At 31.0% G+C, this 13931-nt stretch overlaps 2 protein-coding genes across 2 annotated transcripts; both read right to left on the reverse strand.

Annotated features, from left to right (window-relative positions):
* Window positions 1-4924: 4924 nt before the first annotated feature.
* Window positions 4925-7028, reverse strand: LOC118045662 (3-ketoacyl-CoA synthase 3). Its single transcript, XM_035054353.2, has one exon. It carries the CDS (start codon window positions 6923-6925, stop codon window positions 5507-5509), a length of 1419 nt encoding a protein of 472 aa, XP_034910244.1. The 5' UTR covers window positions 6926-7028; the 3' UTR covers window positions 4925-5506.
* Window positions 7029-11285: 4257 nt separating this feature from the next.
* LOC118045663 (3-ketoacyl-CoA synthase 3) lies at window positions 11286-13218 on the reverse strand. Its single transcript, XM_035054354.2, has one exon. The coding sequence runs from the start codon at window positions 13111-13113 to the stop codon at window positions 11701-11703; it is 1413 nt and encodes a 470-aa protein (XP_034910245.1). The 5' UTR covers window positions 13114-13218; the 3' UTR covers window positions 11286-11700.
* Window positions 13219-13931: the final 713 nt, after the last annotated feature.

Genomic DNA, 13931 nt, shown 5'->3' on the forward strand with positions numbered 1-13931 from the left:
CCTAAATTACCAGTAAAAATATAGTTTGACTAAAATAAATTATTGACGGCATCTTTTTTAAAAAATATCGATATTGCATCCTATTAAATTGACTCGAGTCATGAGACCACAATATTCTAATAGAAAAAAATTATAAAATTTAATTTTCGATAAATTTAATATTAAAAGATAAAATTAAAAAAAAACAATATTTTGTTGATTAATTCTTTATGAGGAGGTGAATATATATTAAATTCACCTCCTCTTTTAATTTTTGTTGATGATTATTAGACATATAAAAAATAAATCGAAATAAATTATAAATATCAATTTTAAATAAACTTAAAAAATATTGTTTCAATGAATAATGTTATATGAGGATTTTAATAGTGAATTCACTTTTTTGTTTTGTTTTTTGTTAATAATTATTAAACACCTTTGATTTCCTAAACCCAATATATTTAAAAATATATCTACAAAACTTATTAGTTACTAGCACATTGGTCATGCTGCGTCACGGGTCGGAGGAAAGAAAAATCTAAGGGTAAAAAAAATATTTAGACATTGCTGATAACATGTCTTCTAAAAAATAAATTTTAACAATGAATTAAATGATATTTTAATCTAACATTAAAACGGAAAAAACATTTGATTTACTTGGTTAAACTAAGCCGACAAGTAAAACTTGTGGGAATAATTTTTAAAAAACAAATTGGAAAGCTCAATTATAAATTAACTCAATGTTAAAGGATGAAATTGATAAAAAAAAAATTTAATTAAAAAAACCAAGTGAACTCAAGTCAACTAAACGAACTCGTGACACAAGTCAGGGGCATTATCATATTCAATAAAAATTTTATCCCAGAGATTATTTTTCATTTAATTATTCAACAATAAAACACATGATAGTTTTTTTTTTTGTATGATTGAAATGGTTTTTTTGAAAAGAAAGTAACGGTGATAGGTATGTGGAGCCAATATAACAAAAGTAAATCATTGATAATAAAAGGTTAATTGCATTCTTTTATGTTTGAGTTGAATTAAAATATAGATCATCAATAATAAGGGGTGAAAATTGTATTTTTTAAAAAATAAAATAAGAAATGCGTGAAAAAAAAGACATTAAAAAAATAAATAATAGCTCGGATGCTGCAGGTTAACCTATTTAACTTGTGATCCAATTCATGGACTCAATTGGGTTCAATGATTTTTTTACCAAGTTTTTTAACACAAATATAAAATAGCAAAAAAAAAAGACTAAAAGGAGCCCTGACACATGGGCCAGGTGGCCCAAGGTGCCTGGGCATTAAAAGAAATAGCCTAGACAAATGGGCTTTCCAATGTGCCCGGACTTATCTTTGCTTTTTTATTTCTTGAAGGAGTGATGATCTATCGTCCACCCTAATTTCTTTTAAGAAAAAAATAGTAGATGTGCTGTCTATGACAACAGAAAATGTGTCACCTACTTTCTGTAAAATTCAATGACTAAAGATCTCTGAAAAAATAGAGCATCAAGTTTTTTCGGTAAAATACCTAGAAGAAACTTTACACACCTTGAAAAATCTATCAATGGTATAACCCCCCTAAAAACGTAGCTAAAATACCCAAAACCAACTTGAAATAAAAATATTCTTGTGATCATATATCTATCCCATCGGGCAAAGAAAAGTAAAAAACCACCTAAGTGAAACTCCATTCATGAAATAGAACCCGTTAACACTGATATTCACATTTGTTATGGTCATAATCATCATCAATGGTGATTTTATCTTTTTATACTGGAATTCAACGAGCCTCTATTTCACCTCTTATTAAAAAAAAATTGAAAAATAAGGGAAATAAAGTTTGATATTGAAATTGAATTTATGACAACTAAAAAGACCAATCACTTAACAATTAAAAAAGATACGGAACTAAAATGAACTTTGTCAATGAAATTTGAAGTCATTATCTGTTTTACCCGTTCTTTTCGCTTTGATTTTTTTCTTTCAATCCAACCATTTCTTCAAAGAAAATAAGCAATTTAGTGTTAATTTGGGTTGAAAAATGTTTAATTGTGCAAAAAAAAAAAAACGATATGATAAAATTAATTTTTTATAAAAAATTGATTATTCTAATCCATAAAGATTTGTGATATTATTATCCATGGAATGATTGAACCCTAGATCAATGACAATAGGTTAGAAGGAGAAGTATGGGGATTTAGTTCAGCACATTCAGGCAGTTTGGACTGAACGAAAAGGAGAAGTATGGTGGCTATGTTTTTTTTTCTTTTTTAATTTGAATAAAAACATTTTAATTATTAAATTAAAAATAATTGTAAATATATAAATAATCAAATAATTTTTATTGATTTTTTAAGTATGTTAAGTGTTAGCACGTATATAAAATTTAAAATATAAATTGTAATTTTTCAAAACTAAATAAACAAGTGTAATTTGAGTTAAATTATAGATGTTAAGGTAATTTGCTCTCTAAAATTTCTATTGAAAGAGAAACTTCTCTTCTTCTTTTTTGTTCAACGACTATATATATTATACAGCAAGCCTACTTTTAAATTGATGAGCTTCTTTGATAAAATATCTTATATAAAATAAATATAGAAAATAAATAAAATATTTTATTCCTTGAATAATTGGAACACACGGTATCCCAAAAAAAGGGTTTTTCCGGGGTAGGTTAATTACCATATTACTGTACTACTAAAAGTTCACAAGTCTACTACCAATAATAACGCTACCGGGCCTCCGGCAATAAAGAATACGTACAGCAGCATGTGCAGGGGACGAGGATTTGAAAGCAATTCTTCTCTTCTGAAAGAGAGAGATCACTGCAAAGTATAAAAATATTCTTGTGATCATGTATCTATCCCATCGGGCAAAGAAAAGTAAAAAAAACATATAAATTAAACTTCATTTATGAAATAGAACATGTTGACGCTGATATTGATGTTTGTTATGGTTGTAATCATTATCAATGATGATTTTATCTCTTTACACTAGAATTCAACAAGCCTCTATCTCACCTCTCATAAAAAAAAAACTGAAAAATAAGATAAATAAAATTTGATACTGAAATTGAATTTATGACAACTAAAAAGACCAATCACTTAACAATTAAAAAAGATAGGGAACTAAAATAAGCTTTTGTAAATGAAATTTGAAGTTGCTATCTATTTTACCCGTCCTTTTTACTCTGATCTTTTTCTTTCAATCCAACCCTTTCTTCAAAGAAAATAAGCAATTTAATGCTAATTTTGGTTGAAAAATAGCTAGGCACATGGGCTTTTCAGTGTGCCTAGACCTATCTTTGTTATTTTATTTCTTGAAGGGTTGATGATCTATCACCCACCCTAATTCCTTTTAAGAAAAAAAAAAAACAGTAGACGTTGTACTGCTGTCTATGACAACAGAAGATGTGTCACCTATTTTCTGTAAAATTCAATGATTAGAGATCTCTGAAAAAATAGGGCATCGAGTTTTTTTTAGTAAAATACCTAGAAAACACTTTACACACCTTGAAAAATCTATCAGTGGTCTAACCCCCCCTAAAAAAATAGCTAAAAAACACAAAACCAACTCGAAATAAAAATATTCTTGTGATCATATATCTATCGATCCCATTGGGCAAAGAAAAGTAAAAAAGCATCTAAGTGAAACTCCATTCATGAAATAGAACCCGTTGACACTGATATTGACCTTTGTTACGGTCGTAATCATAATCAATGATGATTTTATCTCTTTACACTGGAATTCGACGAGCTTGTATCTCACCTTTCATTAAGAAAGAACTGAAAAATAAGAGAAATAAAGTTTAATATTGAAATTGAATTTATGACAACTAAAAAGATTAGTCACATAACAATTAAAAAAGATAAAGAATTAAAATAAACTTTGTAAATGAAATTTGAAGTCGCTATCTATTTTACCCGTTCTTTTTACTATGTTTTTCTTCTTTCAATCCAACCCTTTCTTCAAAGAAAATAAGCAATTTAGTGCTAATTTGGATTGAAAAATATTTAATTGTGCAAAAAGAGTTTCGACGATAAAATTAAGATTTTATAAAAAATTGAATTATTCTAATTCATAAAGATTTGTGATATTATTATCCCATGGAATGATTAAACCCTAGTCAAGATCAATGACAATAGGTTAGAAGGAGAAGTATGGGGATTTAGTTCAGCACATTCAGGCAGTTTGGACTGAAAGAAAAATTAAGATTTTTTTTCTTTTTTAATTTAAATAAAAACATTTTAATTATTAAATGAAAAATAACGATAAATATATAAATAATCAGATAATTTTTATTGATTTTTTTAACAAGTATGTTAATTGTTAGCATATATATAAATTTTAAAATATAAATTGTAATTTTTCAAAATTAAATAAACAAGTGTAATTTCAGTCCAATTATAGAATGTTGGGGTAATTTTCTCTAAAATTTCTATTGAAAGAGAAACTTCTCTTCTTCTTTTGTTCAACGACTATATATATTATACAGCAAGCCTCCTTTTATATGCTAACATTATTTTGCCTGTTCATAAAATAGATCTTACTCGTTCATCAGAAATTAAGCAATTAGATTTAAAAGATAAGAAAATATTTTTTTATTTGTAAAACATTTCAAAAGCCAACTTCACAACATTTGATAAATAATAACGCTAAAAATGATAGTAAAAAAATGATAATGATTTATTGCAATAATAAGATATTGATGATTATAATAGTAATAATAATAATAAAAATAATGGTAATAAAGAACATATAAAAAGTTGATGATGATGTCAGCATTAATAATGATTAATTTTTATAAGTTAATTATTATTTAAAATATTTTATAAAATTTCTGAAAATATTTTTTAATAAATAAATTAGATTAATAAATTGACCGTAAATATTTTATATCGACGAGCTTCTTTGATAAAATATCTTATATAAAATAAATATAGAAAATAAATAAAATATTTTATTCCGTAAATGATTGGAACACACGGTATCCCCGAAAAAGGGTTTTTCCGGGGTAGGTTGATTACCACATTACTGTACTACTCAAAGTTCAAAAGTGTACTACCAATAATAACGCTTCGGGGCCTCCGGCAATAAAAAATACGTACAGCAGCATGTGCAGGGTACGAGGGTTTGAAAGAAATTCTTCTATTCTGAAAGAGAGAGATCACTACAAACACTTTCCGGGAAAAACAAATAAAACAGTACCGTTAAACATACCAATCTGTGAAAAGAAAGCGAAGGAAACAAACAAAACTAAAAAAGGATTGCAGCACTCTAACAGGATGCAAATTCTCATCATAATGGAAGCGCGCAGAACACCTTATTGGGTTATGAAATGCTCCGGAGGATTCAACAATATAACAACTTAATTTAGTGGTGTACGTAGCTTTCAGGAAAGAAAATAAAAATACAGAGTAACAAAGATATGGCTTTTTGTGATCATGAGAGCAGAACAAAAGGAAAAGAGATTGAGGAACGTGTATGTGAAGCTCGAAGATATTAAAACCTTGAGCAATGTCTTAAGAAGGGAAAGGAGAAGGAGAAGGGAATGCAAAAGTGCTGGGATCATCTTCATTGTTAATCCATCCATACTTCTCCAAGAATGGGTTGGCCAATGAGTTTGGTGGGTAGCTATGAATGCAGTCCGTCCACGCATTACCTGCATCCCCCAAGTCTCTAAGCACCTCCCACAAACAGCTGTTGCATTTAAAGCCCGCACCGAAGCTCATCATCAAAACCCTATCTCCTTTCTTTAGCCTCCTTTTGGCCTCCATGTATCCCAAAACATACCAAAGACTACTCGCAGATGTGTTGCCGAACCTATGCAGAGTCATTCTTGCTGGCTCCAAGTCATGCTCGGTGAGATCAAGGCTAACGCCAATCCCATCGATCACTGCCTTACCCCCAGTGTGAATGCAGAAGTGATCAACACCTGTCTTGAAGTTTATCACAGGTTCAGGACTAGAACCAGCTGCTCGTTTTGTGGATTTGTGGCTCCAATATTTCCTAATTAATGACACCACCATAAATCTAAGCAGCTCCCTTACAGGCAAGATCTTAGGGGCTATTTCTCTAAGGTTGTCGACCAAAGCTCGTGTAGCGACCTTTGGGAGTGACTTGTCCAGGTGAAACCCTGAGCGCCCTTGGTCATCTTCTCTTTGATGGCAACATGCATACGACTCGTCTCTAGCTCCGTGGTGTGTCCTAACTAGGCACTTCAATTTGAGCATGGCACGGTGCTTTAAGGCCCTTTTGTTAGTCAAGAGCATGGCACACCCACCTGATCGGAACAAACAATTTGCAAGAATCATCGATCTATCACTGCCTGCATACCAATTTGGACTTAAAGACTCCGAGGTGACAACAAGCGCATAAGCATTTTTGTAAATCTTAAACATGTTTTGAACAATGTTGACGGATACAAGGCTTGCACTACAACCCATCCCAGTGAGGTTGAAAACCTTAACATCCTCCCTTAGTTTATAGTGATTTATAATCATAGCGGGTAGAGAAGGCACAGCAGACTGCATGGAGACATTAACTACAAGAACATCGATTTCTTTAGGAGCTATGCCTGACCTAGCCAAGAGCTTTCCGATGCTGTCATGAAAGAACTCCTCCATCTCCGAAATTAAATCTTGTAATGTAGGGTTCTCCTCTTGACCGTTGAATATGATCCCGGGACCATAGGTTTGCTCGCCAATTCCAGAGCTCACAATAGCTCTCAACAGAAACTTGTACTCGTTCAGACCAAGATTCTTGTTCCTCATTATCACTTGCCCAGAACACTCTGTGTCGAGTTTCCTGTCATCGGTTGGTTTGTGGCACTCATAGTCTAGTATATAACATTCTCGGTCCCTTTTCCTATCAATCCGCCTCCATAACATGAGGAGGGGATAGAAGATGAGAAAAGCATATACTAACATGGGAACATCCATTGTTTAATTTTGAGAGAAACAGAGAGAGAGGCGGGGCTTGAGAGTTTGGTGTGCCAGTATTATTATTTTAGAAGATGGGAGGTCATGAAATGAGAGCAGGTGATCTTATAAGAGAAGGGGATGTGCGAGCAGTACACATGAAGATGTTTAAGATCCATTTCCATCTCTCAACTCCCACCAACTTATTACGTTCAACTTTGCTAACAACTTTATTTTTTTTAAAAAAGCATTAACAGGCCACTTCGTAATGTGGATGTTTTTTTTTATTAATATAGGTGTTCGGATCAATTTATATGTACCTTAATTAATTTTATGGGTCTTAAAATTAATGATCATATAAATTTCTAGTGGCTATCATATTAGAAACCGAACTTAAAACCTAAAAAAACAAATCCATTAATTCTAAACTTTTACTATTAAATTATTTTTTATATGGTTTTATTACGTGGATTTTGCTTTTGCAAGTAGCGAACCCACTTCTTTTCTTTTCTTTTTCTAGTACAAGGAATCCACATTTCTTTTTTCTAATTAAGGATTTTATTTCATTACGAGGAGACTTCTCAATGTCCATTTTTAATCCTGCCCATATACCTCAATTAATATGGATTTTCAAACATAATTAGCTAGTTACTATCCGATTGTCTTCCTGACATCATAATATCGTACAGTCTAATGAACTAAAATGACATTACATGGGAAGTTATTGGTTTATTTATTTTCCTTTTTAGAGCCTGGAAATCATGTCTTGAAAAGGATAAGTAAAAATATAAGACAATTGAAGAAAAAAGAAGTACGTACATGCTCCCCGAGGCTGCTCGTGATTAAATGGATCCTAAGACGCTAATTAATACCTAACGTACATTTTTTTTATGCCAAGTATAACGAGGCAGCATTGGAGTTTTTTGGGATACATGATAGTCCTTATTTTTTAAAGTATTTTTTTTTATTTTAAAATAATATATTTTTTTATTTTTAAAAAATTATTTTTAACATCAGTATATCAAAATAATATGAAAATATTAAAAAATATTAATTTGAAGAAGAAAAAATTAAAAAATTTGAATTTTTTTCAAAAAACGCTTCTAAAATTTATTGTCAAATACACCCTTGATCCACAACCTTTAATGCATCAACTTTATCTAGTGTTATTATGATGAAGGTTGAATTAATTTTTTTAATATAAAAAATATTTAGATATTACTAATATATTTTTTAATAAAAAATATGTATAAGTTGATTTGATATAATATAGTTGACATGATGAATCTAAAAACAACCTAAATTACAAGTAAAAACATAGTTTGACTAAAATAAATTATCGACAACATCTTTTTTAAAAAATATTGATATTGCAACCAATTAAATTGACCCGAATAATGAAACCGCGATATTCCAATAGAAAAAAAAATTAAAGTTTAATTTTTGATAAACTTAATATTAAAAGATAAAATTAAAATTAAAAATTAAAAAGAAAAAAACAATGTTATGTTGATCAATTCTTTATGAGGAGGTGAACATTAAATTCACCTCCTCTTTTAATTTTTGTTGATGATTATTAAACACATAAAAAATAAATCAAAATAAATTATAAATCTAAATTCAAAATAAAATTAAAAAAATATTGTTTCAATGAATAATGTTATATGAGGATTTTAATAGTGAATTCACTTTTTTTTTCTTGTTAATAATTATTAAACACCTTTGATTTCCCAAACCCCGTATATATAAAAATATATCTACAAAACTTAATAGTCACTGGCAGGCATTGATAATATGTCCTCTAAAAAAATAAATTTTAGCAATGAATTGAATGATATTTTAATCTATTATTGTGATGGAAAAACATTTGATTTACCTGGTTAAACTAAGCCGACAAGCAAAACTTGCGGGAATAATTTTTAAAAAACAAATTGGAAAGCTCAATCCTAAATTAATTCAATGTTGAAGGATGAAATTGACCAAAAAAATATTTTTTAATTAAAAAATACAAGTGAACTCAAGTCAACCAAGCGAACTCATAACGCAAGTCATGGACATTATCAGATTTAATAAATTTTTTTTATCCTAGAAATTATTTTTCCTTTAATTATTCAACAATAAAACACATGATAATTTTTTTTGTATGAAATGGTTTTTTTTGAAAAGAAAAAAATGGTGATAGGTACGTGGAGCCGAGATAACAAAGGTAGATCATTGATAATAAAATGTGAATTGCATTCTTTTATGTATGAGTTGAATAAAAATATAGATCATCAATAATAAGGGGTGAAAATTGTATTTTAAAAATAAAAAAAATTGAGACAAAAAAAGCATTAATAAAAAAAGAAAAACAAATAATAGCTCGGATGCTGCAGATTAACCTATTAAACATGTGATCCAACTCATGGACTCAATTGGGTTTGATGATTTTTTTTATCAAGTTTTTTAACATAAATATAAAATAATAATAATAAAAAAACTAAAAGGAGCCTTGACACGTGGGCCTGGTGGCCCAAGGTGCCTGGGTATTAAAAGAAATTGCCAAGCACATGGGCTTTCCAGTGTGCCCGAACCTATCTTTGCTTTTTTATTTCTTGAAGGGGTGATGATCTATCATCCACCCTAATTCCTTTTAAGAAAAAAACAATAGATGTTGTGTCGTCTATGACAATAGAAGATGTGTCACCTACTTTTTATAAAATTCAATGACTAGAGATCTTTACAAAAACAGGGCATCGAGTTTTTTTTGGTAAAATACCTAAAAGACAGTTTACACACCTTGAAAAATATATCAATCGTCTAACCCCCCCCTAAAAAAATAGCTAAAAAACACAAAACCAACTCGAAATAAAAATATTCTTGTGATCATATATCTATCGATCCCATTGGGCAAAGAAAAGTAAAAAAGCATCTAAGTGAAACTCCATTCATGAAATAGAACCCGTTGACACTGATATTGACCTTTGTTACGGTCGTAATCATAATCAATGATGATTTTATCTCTTTACACTGGAATTCGACGAGCTTGTATCTCACCTTTCATTAAGAAAGAACTGAAAAATAAGAGAAATAAAGTTTAATATTGAAATTGAATTTATGACAACTAAAAAGATTAGTCACATAACAATTAAAAAAGATAAAGAATTAAAATAAACTTTGTAAATGAAATTTGAAGTCGCTATCTATTTTACCCGTTCTTTTTACTATGTTTTTCTTCTTTCAATCCAACCCTTTCTTCAAAGAAAATAAGCAATTTAGTGCTAATTTGGATTGAAAAATATTTAATTGTGCAAAAAGAGTTTCGACGATAAAATTAAGATTTTATAAAAAATTGATTATTCTAATTCATAAAGATTTGTGATATTATTATCCCATGGAATGATTGAACCCTAGTCAAGATCAATGACAATAGGTTAGAAGGAGAAGTATGGGGATTTAGTTCAGCACATTCAGGCAGTTTGGACTGAAAGAAAAATTAAGATTTTTTTTCTTTTTTAATTTAAATAAAAACATTTTAATTATTAAATGAAAAATAACGATAAATATATAAATAATCAGATAATTTTTATTGATTTTTTTAACAAGTATGTTAATTGTTAGCATATATATAAATTTTAAAATATAAATTGTAATTTTTCAAAATTAAATAAACAAGTGTAATTTCAGTCCAATTATAGAATGTTGGGGTAATTTTCTCTAAAATTTCTATTGAAAGAGAAACTTCTCTTCTTCTTTTGTTCAACGACTATATATATTATACAGCAAGCCTCCTTTTATATGCTAACATTATTTTGCCTGTTCATAAAATAGATCTTACTCGTTCATCAGAAATTAAGCAATTAGATTTAAAAGATAAGAAAATATTTTTTTTTATTTGTAAAACATTTCAAAAGCCAACTTCACAACATTTGATAAATAATAACGCTAAAAATGATAGTAAAAAAATGATAATGATTTATTGCAATAATAAGATATTGATGATTATAATAGTAATAATAATAATAAAAATAATGGTAATAAAGAACATATAAAAAGTTGATGATGATGTCAGCATTAATAATGATTAATTTTTATAAGTTAATTATTATTTAAAATATTTTATAAAATTTCTGAAAATATTTTTTAATAAATAAATTAGATTAATAAATTGACCGTAAATATTTTATATCGACGAGCTTCTTTGATAAAATATCTTATATAAAATAAATATAGAAAATAAATAAAAATATTTTATTCCGTAAATGATTGGAACACACGGTATCCCCGAAAAAGGGTTTTTCCGGGGTAGGTTGATTACCACATTACTGTACTACTCAAAGTTCAAAAGTGTACTACCAATAATAACGCTTCGGGGCCTCCGGCAATAAAAAATACGTACAGCAGCATGTGCAGGGTACGAGGGTTTGAAAGAAATTCTTCTATTCTGAAAGAGAGAGATCACTACAAACACTTTCCGGGAAAAACAAATAAAACAGTACCGTTAAACATACCAATCTGTGAAAAGAAAGCGAAGGAAACAAACAAAACTAAAAAAGGATTGCAGCACTCTAACAGGATGCAAATTCTCATCATAATGGAAGCGCGCAGAACACCTTATTGGGTTATGAAATGCTCCGGAGGATTCAACAATATAACAACTTAATTTAGTGGTGTACGTACGTAGCTTTCAGGAAAGAAAATAAAAATACAGAGTAACAAAGATATGGCTTTTTGTGATCATGAGAGCAGTAAAAAAGGAAAAGAGATTGAGGAACGTGTATGTGAAGCTCGAAGATATTAAAACCTTGAGCAATGTCTTAAGAAGGAGAAGGAGAAGGGAATGCAAAAGTGCTGGGATCATCTTCATTGTTAATCCATCCATACTTCTCCAAGAATGGGTTGGCCAATGAGTTTGGTGGGTAGCTATGAATGCAGTCCGTCCACGCATTACCTGCATCCCCCAAGTCTCTAAGCACTTCCCACAAACAGCTGTTGCATTTAAAGCCCGCACCGAAGCTCATCATCAAAACCCTATCTCCTTTCTTTAGCCTCCTTTTGGCCTCCATGTATCCCAAAACATACCAAAGACTACTCGCAGATGTGTTGCCGAACCTATGTAGAGTCATTCTTGCTGGCTCCAAGTCATGCTCGGTGAGACCAAGGCTAACGCCAATCCCATCGATCACTGCCTTACCCCCAGTGTGAATGCAGAAGTGATCAACACCTGTCTTGAAGTTTATCACAGGTTCAGGACTAGAACCAGCTGCTCCTTTTGTGGATTTGTGGCTCCAATATTTCCTAATTAATGACACCACCATAAATCTAAGCAGCTCCCTTACAGGCAAGATCTTAGGGGCTATTTCTCTAAGGTTGTCGACCAAAGCTCGTGTAGCGACCTTTGGGAGTGACTTGTCCAGGTGAAACCCTGAGCGCCCTTGGTCATCTTCTCTTTGATGGCAACATGCATACGACTCGTCTCTAGCTCCGTGGTGTGTCCTAACTAGGCACTTCAATTTGAGCATGGCACGGTGCTTTAAGGCCCTTTTGTTAGTCAAGAGCATGGCACACCCACCTGATCGGAACAAACAATTTGCAAGAATCATCGATCTATCACTGCCTGCATACCAATTTGGACTTAAAGACTCCGAGGTGACAACAAGCGCATAAGCATTTTTGTAAATCTTAAACATGTTTTGAACAATGTTGACGGATACAAGGCTTGCACTACAACCCATCCCAGTGAGGTTGAAAACCTTAACATCCTCCCTTAGTTTATAGTGATTTATAATCATAGCGGGTAGAGAAGGCACAGCAGACTGCATGGAGACATTAACTACAAGAACATCGATTTCTTTAGGAGCTATGCCTGACCTAGCCAAGAGCTTTCCGATGCTGTCATGAAAGAACTCCTCCATCTCCGAAATTAAATCTTGTAATGTAGGGTTCTCCTCTTGACCGTTGAATATGATCCCGGGACCATAGGTTTGCTCGCCAATTCCAGAGCTCACAATAGCTCTCAACAGAAACTTGTACTCGTTCAGACCAAGATTCTTGTTCCTCATTATCACTTGCCCAGAACACTCTGTGTCGAGTTTCCTGTCATCGGTTGGTTTGTGGCACTCATAGTCTAGTATATAACATTCTCGGTCCCTTTTCCTATCAATCCGCCTCCATAACATGAGGAGGGGATAGAAGATGAGAAAAGCATATACTAACATGGGAACATCCATTGTTTAATTTTGAGAGAAACAGAGAGAGAGGCGGGGCTTGAGAGTTTGGTGTGCCAGTATTATTATTTTAGAAGATGGGAGGTCATGAAATGAGAGCAGGTGATCTTATAAGAGAAGGGGATGTGCGAGCAGTACACATGAAGATGTTTAAGATCCATTTCCATCTCTCAACTCCCACCAACTTATTACGTTCAACTTTGCTAACAACTTTATTTTTTTTAAAAAAGCATTAACAGGCCACTTCGTAACGTGCATGTTTTTTTTGATTAATGTAGGTGTTCGGGTCAATTTATACGTACCTTAATTAATTTTATAGGTCTTAAAGTTAATAATCATATAAATCTCTAGTGGCTATTATATTAGAAACCAGAACTCGAACTTAAAACCTAAAAAAACAAATCCATTAATTCTAAACTTTTACTATTAAATTATTTTTTATATGGTTTTATTACGTGGATTTTGCTTTTGCAAGTAGCGAACCCACTTCTTTTCTTTTCTTTTTCTAGTACAAGGAATCCACATTTCTTTTTTCTAATTAAGGATTTTATTTCATTACGAGGAGACTTCTCAATGTCCATTTTTAATCCTGCCCATATACCTCAATTAATATGGATTTTCAAACATAATTAGCTAGTTACTATCCGATTGTCTTCCTGACATCATAATATCGTACAGTCTAATGAACTAAAATGACATTACATGGGAAGTTATTGGTTTATTTATTTTCCTTTTTAGAGCCTGGAAATCATGTCTTGAAAAGGATAAGTAAAAATATAAGACAATTGAAGAAAAAAGAAGTACGTACATGCTCCCCGAGG

Source organism: Populus alba, chromosome 1 (assembly GCF_005239225.2).
Source record: "Populus alba chromosome 1, ASM523922v2, whole genome shotgun sequence".
In the NCBI taxonomy this organism is placed as follows: Eukaryota; Viridiplantae; Streptophyta; class Magnoliopsida; order Malpighiales; family Salicaceae; genus Populus; species Populus alba.

Bases quoted from the DNA above. Each gene is read 5' to 3' on its own strand.
- LOC118045662 (XM_035054353.2), bottom strand. From the start codon at position 6,925: ATGGATGTTCCCATGTTAGTATATGCTTTTCTCATCTTCTATCCCCTC.
- LOC118045663 (XM_035054354.2), bottom strand. From the start codon at position 13,113: ATGGATGTTCCCATGTTAGTATATGCTTTTCTCATCTTCTATCCCCTC.